Source organism: Ricinus communis, chromosome 1, assembly GCF_019578655.1.
Source record: "Ricinus communis isolate WT05 ecotype wild-type chromosome 1, ASM1957865v1, whole genome shotgun sequence".
NCBI classification, from domain to species: domain Eukaryota; kingdom Viridiplantae; phylum Streptophyta; class Magnoliopsida; order Malpighiales; family Euphorbiaceae; genus Ricinus; species Ricinus communis.
In genome coordinates this window covers 7,530,391-7,547,851 of record NC_063256.1, presented here as the reverse complement: position 1 = coordinate 7,547,851, position 17,461 = coordinate 7,530,391, and the positions used below count along the sequence as shown (strand labels likewise).

Here is a 17,461-nt window from a genome sequence, read left to right as displayed (position 1 = left end):
CTAATGAGCAACTTGTCATTATTAGTTCCCACCTCAAGAAATAATAACTTGCTGTTGTACAGAAAAAAAGAAACACAAGGATTGAACCAGAGCACCACTACGTGAGATAGGCATCAGGTATTGATTTGAAAGAAAGAATGAATTTTCATTAAACCACCAAGAAGAGTTACAATCATCAGATATAAGGATAGAAATAGAACTTGGAGGATCAAACATCCAGTTCGAGGGACAAACATGATTCCTTGCAGCATTTGCAATCAAATTTGCATTTCTATTGGAATTATGATCGGTCCAAACTCCCAAGGACAGATAGCATTCTTCATTATGCAGTTGACAACATTATTACAGATAAATGTCGTAATATTGAAAGACTAGTTCTAACTTAAATTAAATTATATCACGTGGCATGATGTATAAGTTCTAAAATAATATTTCAAATAGAAGCTCAGTAGTAATTAAATCAGCAATAGCATCATTATCATTTTGCAAAATATAGACTGTGGAGACTATGAGATAATTTCCTTTCAAAATCTTATAATTTCGTAATTTAGTCGAAGATGCTCTCCCCTGTGTAATTGATTACCTTATTGTCTTTTATGCAGATTCTCTTTCACATTCGGCACCTTTTTCCATGGATACCGACAACAGAGACATTTTTATTTTGTTAATCAGCAAATGACTTCCTTTCTCAAATCAATATCTTATTTTCCCTTTCAATCATGATCCATTATATGACATATACGGTGATGTTCCGTCTCTCTCACGAAATATTTTAAATAGCAGCTTAGCAATAAACTAATAATCAGAGTTCATAGTAATAATTCTCTTGATAAAATATTATACATAATTATAAGGGTGGCAAGTCGTGCATTTGTGTTCCGCCTGAACAGGATGAAACACAGCCATGAACTTTTTCCTGAACCAGAATTAGATCTTCAAAATTCTCTACCACATGGTACCTAGAGAACAACAGACTTATAAGAGGCTTTTAAAACAGGTCCCCTCTTTGTTAATCATTATGGTTCCAACTTGCTTTGCCTAATAAATAATATCAAAAATTCAGAAGGGTTGTTAGTAATACCATGTAGCCGTATCTCTCGTCATCCATTAGATGAAAGAGATTAAGATGGAAGCATGAGGATGATTCTTTACAAATGTCCACCGTACACATGATTCGATCCAAGGACTGTAGCGAATATTGATCTCTTGATGGACTAGCCTGAGCTGTTCATATTAAATATGAGAGAAGTATGTAGATAAGATAATTTTCTCATCATTGTGCATCAGTTGAACCTCCTTCCTGTTGACAGAATTTAACCATCAAACTTCATTGGTTTGGAACGTTATACATCATCTAAGTGAATAATATAAACAAACAGATCACCAAAAATCAAATTATTTCAACTGCTTCATTACAAATTCAACAATGCAACCGTGCAGTAGAACTTCTAGAAGATTTATTTGTTAGTGTGAAATTCAAACTTCCATACCAAGAATAAAGCAGCAAAGCTACATATGGAGTAATAGTTATATTCTAATTTTATTTGGAAGAAAAATATGCTTTAAGATACATACTTACCATGGTGGATGAATACAAATTAAGTTCCCAACTTCAAGATCAACATCGCTGCAAACTTTGGGACTAAATATAATTGTTCCTTCCCTTCCATCAACAAATGTTTGGGAGCTATCTGCTAACTGGAATCCCTGCAGACATAAACTTTTAGTAACTTAGAGAAAAACACAGAAATGCCAAAATTGCACTTGATCAGGGATCTGCAGCTAGAAGCACATTTAGCTAATTATCATCCAGGACCTGCAACAATAACCATAAGTAATATTCTTCAATGAGAAGTAGAGAGTGAGCCCCCAAAAACAAACTGCAGCTTGATTGCTACAGTTGTCAGTCAAAATGCTGGGCTCCAATTTAAAAGATCCACTTAACATCATATTACATGGAAAATAACTTGACATGATAATAACCAAAACCTAACTTCTTCATCGACTGCACAAAAGATGCTGAAACTTTCATTTATAATATGATTTTATTGTATCATTTAAAATGATCTGATAACTTAATAATTACTTAAGCACACATATGTCTTGTTGTTTGATTTACTAATTTCTAGGCCTGAATGGTAGTAAAACACACTGGCTGTGAGAGCAATATTTTCCAAATAATGTGTTAAACCTGTTCCAAGTTTTGAGCACAACCTCTCTATTCTTGCCAAAGGAGCAGCGACAAACTATCAGCTTTGCATCCAAGTATCTTGAAAGGATCTTTACAACAATAGAATGTGACTCATCTGTAGCAAACATGCGCTATGCATGAACAGCAGATCAAAGTAGCAGATGCAATAAGCCAATTAATTTAGTTTAGCTGTTATTATCAAGTGTCTAAACAAGTCATTTTGAAGAAATGCTTGAAGAATAAGAGTAAAACATAAGCAGAAAGCTTTACCACTAGTGCTCGGTCCCAATTGTATCCTTCTCAGAAAATCAGCATCCATTTCCTTTTCACTCTGCATGACCTGCTGCAACTTTCTGGACAATCCAACAATGCAGAATTGGACAGCTACGGAACATATTTCAATAAGAGACTATTTTTTTTCAACTTCACCTGAAAAATCATCAGCAGCATGCTCAATGACGGGAAAAATCTAAGTCCATCACTTACCCTGACAATTTAGCAGCTGTGACATGGACCCCTTCATTGCTTAAAGAAGCAGCAGCTAAAGCTTCTTGAAATTGATCTGCCATAGTCTGCTTCTTCATTGCCAGGTTTGCAAGATTTATGTGTTGAATACTGGCCTGAGACAGTGACGGAGCAAGGAATTCAAGTCAATGGGGTAAAAAATCAAAGTCATTATATAATAAAAGTAAACATATAATTAAATCAAATATGATTATAATTTTAATATACAATTCTTATGCATATAAAATAAAATTTTTCATATTATTTTTCATTTTAAAATATTTTAATGGATTTTCATAATTTACAAGGAGAAATGAGTAGCTTCAATTTTTAACTATCAACAGAGACAGATTGAAAAGAAGAAAATAAAGCACCAACATTTTAATGTGGCTCTAACACTGGCCTGGGAAACACAAATGTGTAAAAGCAATAAATAATTCTAAAATGATTAAGCAGTTACAATGCAATTGAAGCCAGGTGATAAAAGTTATAAGGCAATTAAAGACAAGAAATACCTCATCATCAGATGATCCAGAAACTACCAGCTCAGGCTGCTCTTCGTTGTTAATGATTCTCTTTCCCAATTGTAACAAACTTTTCTTCACAATGAGCTGTGTCCTCTTATCTTTTGTTCTTCCAGACTGCAGCAAATACTGGATCAAACAAGTTCTAAAAAACCTTTAAAGAAAGAGGTACTACTAAGAGATTAAAGCAAACCATTTTAGAATTTCTTCTTGGCACAACATTCCTATCCTGAAGGCCATCTAAGAGCTCTGACATGGTATGTTTATTGAGCCTATTCGCAAAAGCTTCCATTTCAGTAGGCAAAAATTTCAACTGTTTATCATTTTCTCCATGATAATCTTTAAGAAACTCAAGATCTGAATTATCTGCGGTTCCATCATCAGTTGGTTCAAATTGTTCAGGCACACCATGAGCACTGGATGACGAAATATTTTCATCCATAAAATTAAAATGCTGAGGAAGGCCGTCTTTATGCAGCTTAAAATGGAGAGAAAATTTGGGCTTGACTTTGCCTGTGACACCTGTGACCCAAAGAGGTAAAAAGAACTTCAATATCAAGCAGCACTTATGTTATCAACTCAGAAACTACCTTTATAAGATTTGTTGGCTTTGGAGAACGTGGAAGCTGAAGAGAAGCAACCGTCATTCAAGTGGATTAGCGCCTCAGCTTCTTTATTTATCATGGACCATGTGCATGCTCCATCTTGTATTTCATTTCTATAAGTATTGAGACTGCTATCTTTCTGGAGTTTTCTAGCACCAGAGCTAGTGGCATGTTTTGAAAAACCACAGTCATCCTGTTAAAATATAAATCAAAACAACTCCATGTCAAACTTTATAATAGATAACCTTGATAAAGTAGTAATTAAGTAAAATAAACAGGACTAGTTAACATTAATAGGTCCAGGTTAAAAACTTTAGGCCTAACACAAAAATTGTCTATTTACCTCAGAATCAGAGATGATTTCCTGATCAGGATGACATGTAGATTCCTTCCCTCGGGACAAGATTGAACCACCCTCGTAGGGGAAATCAGGCATTTCAACGTCATCCTCAACAAAGAAATTTGACTGATTCTGAGCAGAGCAACATGGATACAGAGAGCAATAAGAAAATGATACTACAACTGAAATGCTAATGAACATACCAGCTTTCCTCTATAAACTTACATCATCCTTGCCTGAGGCAAAAAGATATCTGTCAGATGTCTTACTGATGTAGATATTAAAATGAAACAAAAGCACCTCAATTTAGATAATAAAATACGAACAACCACCATAACAAGTTTAACTGGATACCTCTAAGTATCTCCAGCCGTGATTGAAGTAGCAACCCTTGCTATAATTACACAAAACAACAGTAAGCACAAGCATACGTAGCATAACAAATTTTTTCTTTTTCCTTCTAAAGGAAAAAAAAAAAAAACAAAGGCAACGCGTTATTAGCATCAATAAGGAGCAGTAGCACTAACCTCTTTTTCTGTTCGCGTAGTCAAAGAAAAAGAATTCTCTCGCAAATCGCCATTTAACTCGTCCTCATCTATCAAGTAATAAACAACGATCAACAAACCCTAACCAAATTAAGCAAATTCACATGATATAGCTAAAAGAACCTACCAGAAATGCTCTGATCAGAATCATCATTGCCCTAAGAATACAACAGAAACCAAAAATTTAAAAGAAAAAAAAATTTCCGTTAGCACGTATTATACATAAAGAGCATAATGAAATGACGAGTTATAGTTCAATTTCACCGGAAAAGCATTTTGCCGCCACATTTGATCTCCTTGCAGCAACTCTAAAAACCCGAATCCGTATATTCATGCACGAGGACTGAAATTTTATAGGAATAATATTCAATTTGGCCCATAAGTTTATTATAAAAGTTTAATTTACCTCTTTTTGACCTTTTGGGTCAATTTAACGCAAAACTTATCATTTTAGGATCAAATCAACCCTTTCTCTCATTCTATCAAACTAATCTTATTATTGGAAACACAAAACTTATCATTTTGATATTGTCCAATCCTCTACTCCGATTCGAAATTGCCAAAGCACTTGAGTGAGAGATGATTAAAGCGAGTGAGTGGTGGTGGTGGTGGCGTTGGTAGTAAAATTTAAGAGTGGATAGCAGGAGATGTTGATAATGTTTGTATAGGAAAGGATATATTGGTGGTTAAATTTGATAATGGAAGCGTGAAACAAGAAAAATAAGATGAGATTTTTTGTTTAGACTGCATTTTATTTTTATAACATAATTATAGTTTTCTATAATTAGGAGTGAGATAAACAATGAATAATTAACAAAATATTAGTAAATTCTCTTAAAATTATTTTCTATTCATTAAAAAATAGTGTATGTCACTCTCTCTCTCAAAACTAATATATAAAAGTTATTTGACCAGAAGTGATAAGTTATGTGCTAAATTGACCTAAAAAGATCAAAAGGGGTGATTTGAATTTTAGTGGTAAGTTCAAGGATGATATTGGACCTTATTCCAATTTTATATTGGGTCTTATAATGTTGGATCAGGGCCCAACTTTGGCATTTATGTCATCAAAAAAATTATAATACTGTCACCGCAAGCTAGAAAAGATTCTAAGAAAGCGCGCCTTTTTGTCGACCACTTTTGGAGGATGAGAAAATCTTACATACTACGCAACATCAATAAGCCTATATAAATCAGTCCATCAAGCCGTCAATTCGACACAGAGAGCAGTAGATTAGTCGAGTTGTACGGATGGGGTTCGATGTTGACGTGAGTGCACAGTAGTCGTTCTCTCCTCTGATTCTTTCCAAAGAAAGTTGGCGCAACGCGCGTAAGTTTAAATTGTTAAAAGAATCTTAAAAAATAAAAACTTACTTTTTATACAGAGAAGACAGAGAGTCCTTAGAAAGAGAGAGAGAGAGAGAGAGAGAGAGAGAGAGAGGGGGGAGGGAGAGTGTGTTTTAAGTGGTGCTTATTGATGAAGAGGAAAACCCTAAAGAGAAGCAATCGAAAAAGGAAAGAGAGTGATAAAATGAAAGGTACATTAGCAAGACATTTACAGGTTCAACTAGGACAAGTTTCTGTTCATCAGTATCAACAGCAACCTTCTTCTTTAGATTCAAAACCTTCCACTGTTCTCCAGAATCTTCTTGATTCTGAAGCTACTGATCCGCAGCTCCAACCCTCTTTTGGAAACCCTAGCATTGGTGATTTTGATATTAATGTTGATGACAAAGATTTCATTCTTAGTCAGGACTTTTTCTGGTTTGTAATTTCATTTTGTGCTAGATTTTGATTATGCATTCATGTGGTTTTGTATAATTATATATGCTTTATCTAGTTTTAGTAATGGGTATTGGGATTATATTGGGAACTTCGTAGAATTGTTCAGTTTTATAATATTATGAATTTGGGTTGGGAAACTTGATGTGATTAAAAGTAATTACTTTGTTTTATGATGCTACTTATCATGGTTTCTCAAATCAAAGATAATTCCTTTGCTATCAGTACTGCAATTTGATTACTAGTAATATGCTTGAATAGACTTGAAATTAGAATTATTTTGCTCATGAGAAAAAAGGATTAACCATGCTTTCTCCTTGTGCTGTGGGCAGACGAATCAATTTTCAAATTATATACCAGCGCGATGTCACTGAAATTGAATATGTGATCTGCAGATATTTGTATTGTAGTCTGATTACTTCGTTTATTTCCTTATTGTGAATGCAGCACTCCAGATTACATAACTCCAGTGGATCAAAATTTATTGAACAGCTTTGATTGCAATAAGGTGATACTAATGAAATTTTATCATTATGTACTGTTTGATTTTTGCTATATATCAAGCTGAACGTCTCCCTTTTGAATGTTATAATGTTACAGGAAAATATATCATGCCCTGAATCACCTGAGAAACTAAACACTATTAAAACTAAAAAACTTCGACGAGGTAAGATTAGTTGCTGCCTTGAGCTTTAGCTTTAATCCGTCTGATAAGTGCTGGAATGCTTTTTGCTTACAAATTTTGAAGCACACTGTCTTCATCTGCTCATAATATGGAAAACTTATCTCAGTCTGGTCACATCTATGATCAGGTACTAATTGTCTCTCCCCCTGTTTCATTTTGTTATCTATGTTGTTCTCAGATGGTATCTCTTCCAATCCCCTCAGTCCTACCTTGTCTAACCAGCAACACAATTTGGAGATTGTGAAAGATTTTGTTGGTATGGATGAAGTGATAATTGAGAAAACAACAGTACCTGGAACTCAGAGAAGCCAAAATTATGTATCACAATCTGCTGTTGCTTTGCGCTGCCGGGTTATGCCCCCTCCTTGCATTAAGAATCCATATTTAGTGGAAGCTTCAGAAGTGGAAGTAGACCCTTTTGGCAATCAAAGATCAAAATGCGCTGGTATGATACTATTAAGTCATCGAAGCAAAGTTTTGTTGCAATGTTATTAGAATTTCATTACATTTTGTTCTGAGTGGTAAAGTTTTTTTGCAATTGCGAAAGGTTCTAGAGTTTTCCTTCAATAGCATAATGCTCTGTACAGGTTTTTTCTCTGCTATTGTTGGTGGTGATGGCCTTTCACGTTATCACACCGACTTTCATGAAATCCAGGTACACATCCAAAAATGAAGGATTTTCAACACTTTCAGAATCATCAAGCTCTGGCGGTTGCATAAATTTTTGTACTTTTCTTCCACATGTAGCAAATTGGTACTGGAAACTTCAGCCGCGTCTTCAAAGTTTTGAAGAGAATTGATGGTTGCTTGTATGCTGTGAAACTTAGCACAAGAAAGTTGCATCAAGATGCAGAGAGGTAGTTTCTTTATGCTCTTTAAGATACTTCTGTCATTTTGTCAACTAGCTTAGGCAATACTGTTTGCACTTTTCAGGAGGAAAGCTTTGATGGAGGTTCAAGCTTTGGCTGCTTTAGGTTTGTAATATTTGTAGAAGTTTGTGACATTCTTTTTGATGTACTTGACACAAAAGGGACTTTTCTTAATTGGTTTCTTAACCTTTCTCTGTAGGATGTCATAAAAATATTGTTGGATATTACTCTTCTTGGTTTGAAAATGAGCAGCTATACATTCAGATGGAGCTCTGTGATTGCAGCTTATCCATCAATAAATTTTCCAAACCATTCACTGAGGCAAAAGTGTTGGAAGTTTTACATCAGGTTAACTTTTCTGGAGCCTCTTTTATAAAATTCAAATGTTTAATCATGAACTGTTCAAACTCATTTATTCACACATATAGGAGCAAAAAGGCATTTCTTATGAAAATAAATTTGAAGTAGAAAGACTATGATAAATATTTTTTATTTGTCAATATCTTCTCCTCTATGCAATGTATAGATATTTATAGACGATCCCAAATTAATTGCCTTGTCCTTCCAATATGATGTTTAGACTGCTTTCAAAATGCCAAGTACTCAGAACTTGCATGCCATATCCAGATGTTTCAATTTCTATTTGAATGTGGGCACTTCAATAGCTTGTAGGCGCATATCTATGAAGCAATCCAACATTCTTCTCTTGATCTCATTTAATACTTTCCCCAGCTTTGACATAGAAATTTATTTTGTACAGGAACTTTAAAGAAAATTAATTAGCTTCTGTATTTCGTGAAATAATTTAGAAATACTATCTCCATAATTTTCCTATCTAATTGATTAATATTTGTGATATTGGAGCTTTTACAGATTGCAAAAGCATTGCAGTTTATCCATGAACGGGGAATTGCTCACCTAGATGTTAAACCTGAAAATATTTATGTCAAGAATGGAGTTTATAAGCTTGGAGACTTTGGATGTGCAACTCTTCTTAATCAGAGCTTGCCAATTGAAGAGGGTGATGCACGTTATATGCCTCAAGAGATCTTAAATGAGAATTACAGTCATTTAGACAAAGTAGATATCTTTTCCTTGGGAGCTGCTATTTATGAGCTTATAAAAGGATCACCTTTGCCCCAATCAGGATCTCAATTTTTTAACCTTAGGGAGGGAAAACTGCTTCTTCTTCCTGGCCATTCATTGCAATTTCAGAACTTACTCAAGGTACTATTCAGTTTTCTTTTGCACTAGTACATTTCGTTGAAATTAAGGAAGCATTGCTTTTGGGCATCTTTATATGCACTGGAGGCAGTATTTTTCAGAAACTATTATTCCATCTATCTCAAAAAGATGGTTCTCTTTCATTTTTGGTTCTTTCCAAATTATAGTCCATGTTCCTTTTTTAATTATTAGTTAAGTAATTGTCAAATACCCTTCATTAATCAATATATATCACATGCAATTACTTTCATACTTTATACTTTAAAATTGTAGTTCTATGAAAAGTTTAATTAGGGTAGTTTAGATTAATAGTGTTAAAAATTAATGACATCAACTAAAAGAAAACCTTCATTTCTTAATCCACTTATAAATTGAAAAGTGAATATCTTTTTGGGATGGAGGGAGTATATCTTTTTAAATTGAGCTGCATGTGTGGCAAATTGCCTAGAGAAAAAGAACAAGGGTTTTCAACGACCATGTTCTCTTTTTTCTGTTTCCTCATTTTCTTAATTTACCTTGAAGTGGTCATTAAACTTCTTTATGCCTTGAAGCGGCAAGTTTTATGTAACTGCTTAAACAGAAGCTGAGGTAGTTTCCATGCCTTCATTAATAGATGAAAGTATATTCGATGTATAACTACACCAGTGATCCATTGTTATTGTTTAGATCATAGGATAAGCTTTCAACTTCATGTTTTATGTGATCTGATGGTTTGGTAATTTGATCAGATCATGGTAGATCCAGATCCATTGAACCGGCCTTCTGCAAAAGAAGTGGTAGAAAATCCAATATTTGAAAAGGTTCAAAGAAATCTCAGAGACTAGCAAATCTTCGTTGGATTTGTGAGACTGGAGTTTTTGTATATGTGGCCTCTACTGATGATCATCTGTCTAACTAAGAGATCAGTGGCGAGATAATGAATGGCCAATTTTGTAACACAATTTTCCCTCTTCAGTACATGCACCAAGTTTTGTCCCACAGCAATGTGCAGGTGTTGTAAAGTTAAAAGAGGACTATTAAATATCCTGTATTACAGACTTAAATCACGCAATTTCAATAAAAAACTTCTTATAATCCTAAGTTAACGGTGTCAATAGTTTAGAATAAAAGCAATGGAATGTACAGGAGTAAATCATCTTGTGTTGGTTGTAGTTTTGAGAGCCAAAGCTATAATCCCACCTCTGAGCCCTGAGATGTTTTCAGATCAGCAGCTGTTATTGATTGTTGAATATTTTCAACTCCTTAAAAAAGAGAGCAGCAGCACAAGGAACTCATTCAAATGGCAGTCGATCATTCTATGGAGAATTTGGAAAGTAAGGAATGCTCTAATTTTTTTAAAAGTCAAAAATGGGTTGATAAGTGCTAATGGCACTTATTTTTGAATTTTATTTTACATTAATTTTACTTTCAATTATGTTTGATTTATTTGTTCAAATATGACTTTTAGTTCTTTTAAGCATTTTAAGGATAATCCATGTCAAGAGTCAATGAAATAGAAAAGTATAAGAATCGGTCCAAAAAAAGGCATTTTTATTTAAAGTTCAGTCTAGCACGGGAAAACACACGGTCGTATAGCCTTCTCGTGTGAGTTGTAAAAAATGGCAGATTGCACGAAGGGTCCACACGGCCGTATGCTTCTCGTGTGGAAGAAACAGGTGAATTTCAGTATTATGCATATTTGATTGCATTAGTTATAATATAGTTTTTCATGATCTTATAGATTCAAAATTGAAAAGTGATCTTCATCAATTTTGTAAAGGACTTCCTAAGCTATAATTCTTATATATGATTCAACTCCATATTAGGTTGCTAAGGATAAGAAAATTTGGATCAAAATCAGATGTTATACAGTCCGTTTCTGTTTGGATCAGTCTCAGTGTTTGGATCTTATTTAGATTTACAGAGATTTTATTAAGGTGATTTAAAATTCTAAAACAAACTACTCTTCAAGAGCTACAATTTTGATGAAGAACATAAGCTTCAATTCGATTTTTACAGTGCCATAAAATAGCTTGCAAAGTAAAGAATGGAAAGAGACACATATTCAAACTACCAAAAGCTAAGGACGTCACACGGCCATGTAGTCCCGTGTCAATCATAAAAATTTACTATTTAAAGAAACTTTTAGGAATTTTTTGAGAGAGTTCGATAGTTTATTCATTTCTAGAGAGAAAGACACTTAGAAACTTTATTTTCTTTTTATTTTTAGAGTTTTGATTTGTCATTTCTCAAGAAAGAACATCAATTCCTCTAGTATTTTCCAAGATTGAAGATTCAATATTGAAGATTTTCATCTCTGCTCTTCCATCAATATTTTGATATCTTTTTTTCCTAATTTTTGTTTTTTATCATAATGTTTAGGAACTAATTTTCTTACTATTTGGGTTTTGATAAACCCTAATTTATTTTATATAGATCGATTCAAAATTAATGCAATTAATTTCTTTTATGAGTTGTTGTATCCTTTTAATTGCTATTGGAATACTAGAAATAGATCTATAAGGTCATTTGGTTTTATTGTTCTTTAATCTTATTGCATGACTTAAATGAGTGGGTTTGAAAAGAGATTACTTTCTCTTTTCTTAGGAATTAGGGGTTTAATCACTTGAAAAAGATTTAAACCTAATTTGGTAGAATGTCAACTGAACTCTTAATTGGAATTAGTTGTTGTTCGTTTCATGAAATATTTAATTTATTAGAAGAATTCACTACTTAAATAAGTTTTATCCTTAAGTCACCAAAGCCATGTGCTGGAAACCTTAATCTAAAGTGTTGATGCTTCTCTGTGGGAGTTTCCTTCCTTCAAGCCTTACAAACCAATAGCAGCTCGTGCAAGGAATATGACATTATTGCTCGGGACATTAATTAGCAAATTAAGGAAACATTTTGTGAGTTGCTCTTTTTTATATACCAATGGGAACTGTAAGTGGGTGGCACATTTTATTGCTGAAGATGCCCTATTTCATTCGTCTAGAATTGCAGATGATCATGTCGTACTGGACAATCTCTTAGGTCAATTCATTTTGTACATTTGTAGTTTTGGCTATATAACTTATCTTTGGTTAAGAAAAAAAAAGGAAAAAAAAATACAAATATTAAACTTCCCTTTAACTTCGAATATCATGCATCATAAGATTTACAATAATATTTTAGTATTTGGCTAAAAAAAGTTTTTTTTTTTAAAAAAAAATATAAAAATAAATCAGACTATATCATATTAAATAAGTGGTGATTGACGTATAAAAAAGTGTCATGAATATATAAGTGTATTATATTTTAATATTTGATTATTGATATATATTTTATTATTTGAAATTAATAAATATATATTAATTATTACCAGTATAATGGATTTATAGGATATACATTAAATCTGTATGATTATATAATGACTCGAAAAGATTCTTGTCTAGATTTGGTATATGTCCCCGCTTATAAATCAAATTATATTTATTAATATTAAATAATGAAATATGTGTCAATCATTCAATATCGAAATATCATAAATATGTATCATTTTCTTATTAATTGTAATATATACACCAAATTTAAATAAAAATCTCCAAATAGAACCTCCTATAGCAAATATTTTCAAATAAACCAAAAAGTAAGTGAAACATCTTATACGAGATTCTTGATTCTCGTCATCGCTAAATTTATATATTTAGATCTCTATTTTTGCTTTACTTGCGAAATAATTAATACTTTCGCTTTTGATTTACTTCTGCTCTATAATTCAACAACTGAATTGTAAATTGATATTATCTTTTAAAATCTTTATTTATCATCCATTCTTTTCAAACAAAATAAAACAAAATATTTATTTCCCCTCCTTACTCCTTTCCTCCATTTACTTTACTCCAATATATAGTTTATGTTTGGCTCGCAATTATTGGTGGTGTCGGCCTTCTTAATTTCTTCAATGATCCCAACTGCTATCAAAGCTATAGATGCCAAGTAGGTAGTGGATTATTGGGTTTCCCTTGGTGGCATTGTTCCTACCATAACAGGTTAGCATTCAACAACAACAAAGATTATTATTAAGTTAAGCTGTCAGTTCAGTTTACATACATCTCAACTAATTCATCTCTGATAGAGTCTGTAAGACACTGAATATCACCTATGCATTAGAAATTACCTAGAATACCAGCCACAGCAGTCAAATTTTGGCCGATGATGAAGTGGAGAGAGCAAATCCACCTACCATTCCACCTTGTGGTCTTTTGTTTCTGGCTTTTGCAGTTCAAGAACCTGAAAGTTTTGACAATTATTTACTGCAGGAACTGAAACGCTATTTGCAGAAATTGGACACTTCACGTTCCATCCATACGAATAAAGCATGTGCGCTGTAACCTTTCCAGCTCTTTATCTGCCACATACACTGGACAAGCAGCTTTTCCTAAAAAGCACAATGATCTTGTCTCTGGGACAGCTTTAAATCTATACCAAGTGCTTATATACTAAATTTTACTTTGTATTTGTTACGAATTTCATTCATTTTCTGCATTTCAATCAAGCCATCTACTTGTTGCAGAACCACTGCATGTACTCGCCGCGATGTTTATGGTGGCGTGACTCGTTGCAAGTCAATCCAGCAGTCCCTTTTCTCTTGGATGCTTACCTCTGATTGAAAATCGTGCATGCATCAGCTAAATATGAAGGGCAAGCAAGTCTACATCTCTGAAATCAATTGACTTTTAAGGGCAAGTCTACAACAAATTAATATTTGACAAGCGCATCTGGCTAATTCAAGCTTCTTCCAAGTTAAATTATAATGGCGTGAAACTAATTGATGACTGCATACAGGATCACAATGGTGTCTGTTATCACACCCACATCAGCATATTTCTGTATTAATCATGCTTATGTTATGAAAAAACAACATTCTTTACTTAATTGCCTATGTGCTAACCATTGGTGCGTTGTGGAGCTCATCTACTTGGGTTCAGTCCTCTACAAATTCGATCAAGGAGGAGAACTACCACTAGCATGTGCTGCAGCTCTGACGACTAGAATGCATGTTTGGAATAATGTCTGTTATGAGCTTGATAACAAGGTTTCTCCTGACAGGGAAGTTACCGAAGGAGCTCAATGTGGCTAGCCCGATATAGATTCACGGATGTTCGAGCAAGAGATCTTTGAGAGAATATTGATAAAAAAATTGAAGCAGTCGGGCAATTGTCGGTAAGGGTGCGCTGGCGTTGTTCACTTGAATATTGGCGAGAAAGTGGTGATTGCAGGCAAAATAACAAATACAGGGAAGAGGATATTGACAGATTAAGCATTTTTTGAAAGAGAAACTTGAGATTAAATATTAAAAAAAAAGTTTTTATATTTCTTAAAAAGCGCAAGCTCAAAGTGGGTGTGTGACTTGTGAACTTTTTGTTAGAACATTAAGAAATTATGAAGGTCAGATCAACCTGAAAGCATTTCAAAGTAAAGATATATAGTTGCTACAACTAAAATAATGGGGAATGGTAATGAAGAAATTTAATGTTCAAGAAATTTAAAAATACAGATTTAATGTTTCACCTTGTAAAGAATAAAAAAAAGAAATGCTTACATACATATATTTACTATCCAATATTATAAAATATTGGTCAAATTCATCAAGGATTAAAATTAAGTTTTCTTCTTCTGTTATCCAGACAAAAAAATAAAAAAAAAGGTCTGAGAACTACTATAAAAGAAAAAAAAAAATATATATATATATATATATATATATATATATAAGAATATGAGTGATTTTCGTTTTCTTTTTCTATTTCAGAAATTTTTAAAAGAAAAAGACTGTATAGATCTAAATTCTCTTCTGCTATATATAACACAGACAATCAATAATCCAAGGAATAACTAAAAACGAGATAACCCTAGACAAGGCCAAGCTCTTGTCGATGTATTTGTTAAAGAACCCACTGCATATGAAAATTGTTAACCTCATATTGAATGATCCTGACTTCTGGGAACTGAAAAAAATAATCCAAAACCCATCTACACAAGCTTTAAAATAATGGCAAACAAGATCGAGATCTCTGAATGCTGTTTTGAACGACAAGTAGAGCTATCCACTGAAATTAACTCCATGTGGCCGCCGGATCACCTTTAGAGCTTTCAAAGAAAATCCTGACCTCACAATGTGGACAGACCTGTAATTTAACTCTCAAGTACTCATAGAACTGAGGATTAATCATTATTGGCATGTTTGACAGACTCCACAGAAACAGAAACAACAAGTATTTGTGAAGATGACAATCCGAATTATAAAGACTGAACTCAAAAACATTATGCAGTATCATCTAGCTATTCTTCATAAGTATTGTGGAATGCTAGATCAAAAATATTGTATTTCATATATCGGTGCTCAAGTATATGCTTATTACTTGAATTAGGGTAGCAAAAATAATAGATATCCCAATAATAATTTTTACTACTACACTTATAAAGTATTTAATATATTTTATGTTTATTTAGAAGTTTTTAAAGATATTATTGTTAGATAGATTTGCAACCGTGGGATCCTACCCTTGTTTAGATAATTAAAATTAATTAGACAATAGATTTGAGCATTCAACAAATCTAATAAAAAAATTATGTATTAATTAAAAATTATCAATTGAATATGAAGAGATGTTATAAGTATTAGCCAAATAATAAAAATTTTAATACAATCTTTACCATACTAAACTTCAACACAAAAGAACTTAATTATAAACAAAAGCAAATTAGACAGAAATCCATCCTATTTTTCTAAGACAGTAAGTTAATCAACCCAATTTTTATTTTTTTAAGAAAAAGAATGGAGAAAATTATGCTTTCAGGTCACTTAAAAGAAAATCAAAATGATTGAGAAAATAGGAAGAAGTTATAATCAGTTAAAAGGCCAGCTTTAGATGAAACAGAACAATCAAGCAATGAACATTTATAATGCATTTCATGGATTTAACTGCCTATTACACAACTAATCTGCTAGCAGTCAATTAAGAACAAACCAGATATGATTATCAGAAAGAAAGAAAAAAGAACAACCCAGCAGATATTTTAAGCCCACATCCAAAAAACTTCATCATAAGTCACACTAAAAGATCAATATAGAAACTTGATGAAGAGGCTAGAGAACATGTTACCATATATACTTGATGATCATGGAATACCTTCAAAATCGCCTGCAGACAGAACTGTTTTCACTTCTGTCAAACACTTCTGGAAACTTCAATTGAATAGGAGCAGTAAATTTCCTTGACTGCTCGCCATTATAATCCACCATTGAATCTTGCTTTTCTTCACTGTTGCTTGACTTATGGCCAGCTCTCTCTCCTTCTTGCTCTCTATATCTATATAAATACCTTTTCAATGGCTCAGCATAGTCGTCAAACCCTAGAGTAGCAAGAGCCCAACAAATGTCATCTCCATTAACAGTCTTTCGCTTCTCTTTATGACATTTATCTGATGCTTCACCTGTCACAAAGCTTATGAATTCAGATACACATTCTTGCATTGTTTCTTTAGCTTCTTTCGAGATTTTTGCATTTGGAGGAAGAATTTGCTTCATGATCCTCCCCACATTAGCTATGGGAAGCAATCTATCTTGCTCCTTAACAATACCTTCCTCATTTGAAGCACTAGTAGCTCCTGCAAAGTTGTACTTCTCATATCCTCCTGAATTATTGCCTATATTATCAATCATATCTCAATTAAAGAGAAGATCGATATCCCGTTAAAACGCAGACAGATCGTTCTATTATAACTAATACCTTAATATGTAACAAATTTATATATATAATGAGGCAATCAATAAAGATACTAATAATTGATTAATATTATAAATATATTACTCTAAAATAATACATTAAATTATGAAAAAAATATTTATTGCATCATCCCTAATCTTTTCATATTCTTAATATTAAATCCTTTATGTTTTACTGTGTTTTAAATGGCCCTCTATTTTCTCAAGTATTAAGGACTTTTTTTGCCTCAAACATGCAATTAAACCCTATTAAAAGCTATTTAAAATATAACAAAACATAAAGGATTAAAACATAATAAGTTTAGGGACAAATATACTATAAAAAGATAAAATAAATAAAATATGATAAAATCCAGTTTTTAAACTATTAAAAATCATTTCTAATTCTATTAAGGACAACTAAAATCATCCACACAAATCGTCCTTATTGCTTCCATCTCCAATT

The 17,461-nt window shown here is 32.8% G+C and overlaps 3 protein-coding genes across 9 annotated transcripts; 1 reads left to right on the top strand and 2 right to left on the bottom strand.

Moving 5' to 3' along the window:
• Nucleotides 1–684: 684 nt before the first annotated feature.
• Nucleotides 685–5,062, bottom strand: LOC8271736. Of its 7 annotated transcripts, none has more exons than XM_015727031.3 (15): nucleotides 4,974–5,061; nucleotides 4,837–4,867; nucleotides 4,692–4,759; nucleotides 4,519–4,558; nucleotides 4,390–4,400; nucleotides 4,168–4,296; nucleotides 3,810–4,017; nucleotides 3,413–3,741; nucleotides 3,211–3,336; nucleotides 2,678–2,811; nucleotides 2,462–2,544; nucleotides 2,215–2,306; nucleotides 1,580–1,707; nucleotides 1,082–1,300; nucleotides 685–959 (listed from the first exon to the last, which is right to left on the bottom strand). In XM_015727031.3, the coding sequence occupies exons 1-14, from the start codon at nucleotides 4,995–4,997 to the stop codon at nucleotides 1,234–1,236; spliced, it is 1,470 nt and encodes a 489-aa protein (XP_015582517.1). In that variant the 5' UTR covers nucleotides 4,998–5,061; the 3' UTR covers nucleotides 685–959; nucleotides 1,082–1,233. The 7 variants fall into 7 exon arrangements, with proteins under 7 accessions (XP_015582517.1, XP_048226891.1, XP_015582519.1 ...); XM_048370934.1 differs by having other exon boundaries at nucleotides 1,580–1,698; XM_048370935.1 differs by lacking the exon at nucleotides 685–959 and having other exon boundaries at nucleotides 1,271–1,300; nucleotides 2,192–2,306; nucleotides 4,974–5,062.
• An 833-nt stretch (nucleotides 5,063–5,895) lies between these two features.
• LOC8271735 (wee1-like protein kinase) lies at nucleotides 5,896–10,349 on the top strand. Its single transcript, XM_048370470.1, has 10 exons — nucleotides 5,896–6,473; nucleotides 6,939–6,999; nucleotides 7,092–7,158; nucleotides 7,355–7,621; nucleotides 7,764–7,831; nucleotides 7,924–8,033; nucleotides 8,110–8,150; nucleotides 8,245–8,393; nucleotides 8,919–9,272; nucleotides 9,998–10,349. Exons 1-10 carry the CDS (start codon nucleotides 6,187–6,189, stop codon nucleotides 10,091–10,093), a joined length of 1,500 nt encoding a protein of 499 aa, XP_048226427.1. The 5' UTR covers nucleotides 5,896–6,186; the 3' UTR covers nucleotides 10,094–10,349.
• Nucleotides 10,350–15,064: 4,715 nt separating this feature from the next.
• LOC8271759 (nuclear transcription factor Y subunit B-1) lies at nucleotides 15,065–17,042 on the bottom strand. Its single transcript, XM_048369587.1, has 2 exons — nucleotides 16,421–17,042; nucleotides 15,065–15,415 (listed from the first exon to the last, which is right to left on the bottom strand). Exon 1 carries the CDS (start codon nucleotides 16,951–16,953, stop codon nucleotides 16,423–16,425), a length of 531 nt encoding a protein of 176 aa, XP_048225544.1. The 5' UTR covers nucleotides 16,954–17,042; the 3' UTR covers nucleotides 15,065–15,415; nucleotides 16,421–16,422.
• Nucleotides 17,043–17,461: the final 419 nt, after the last annotated feature.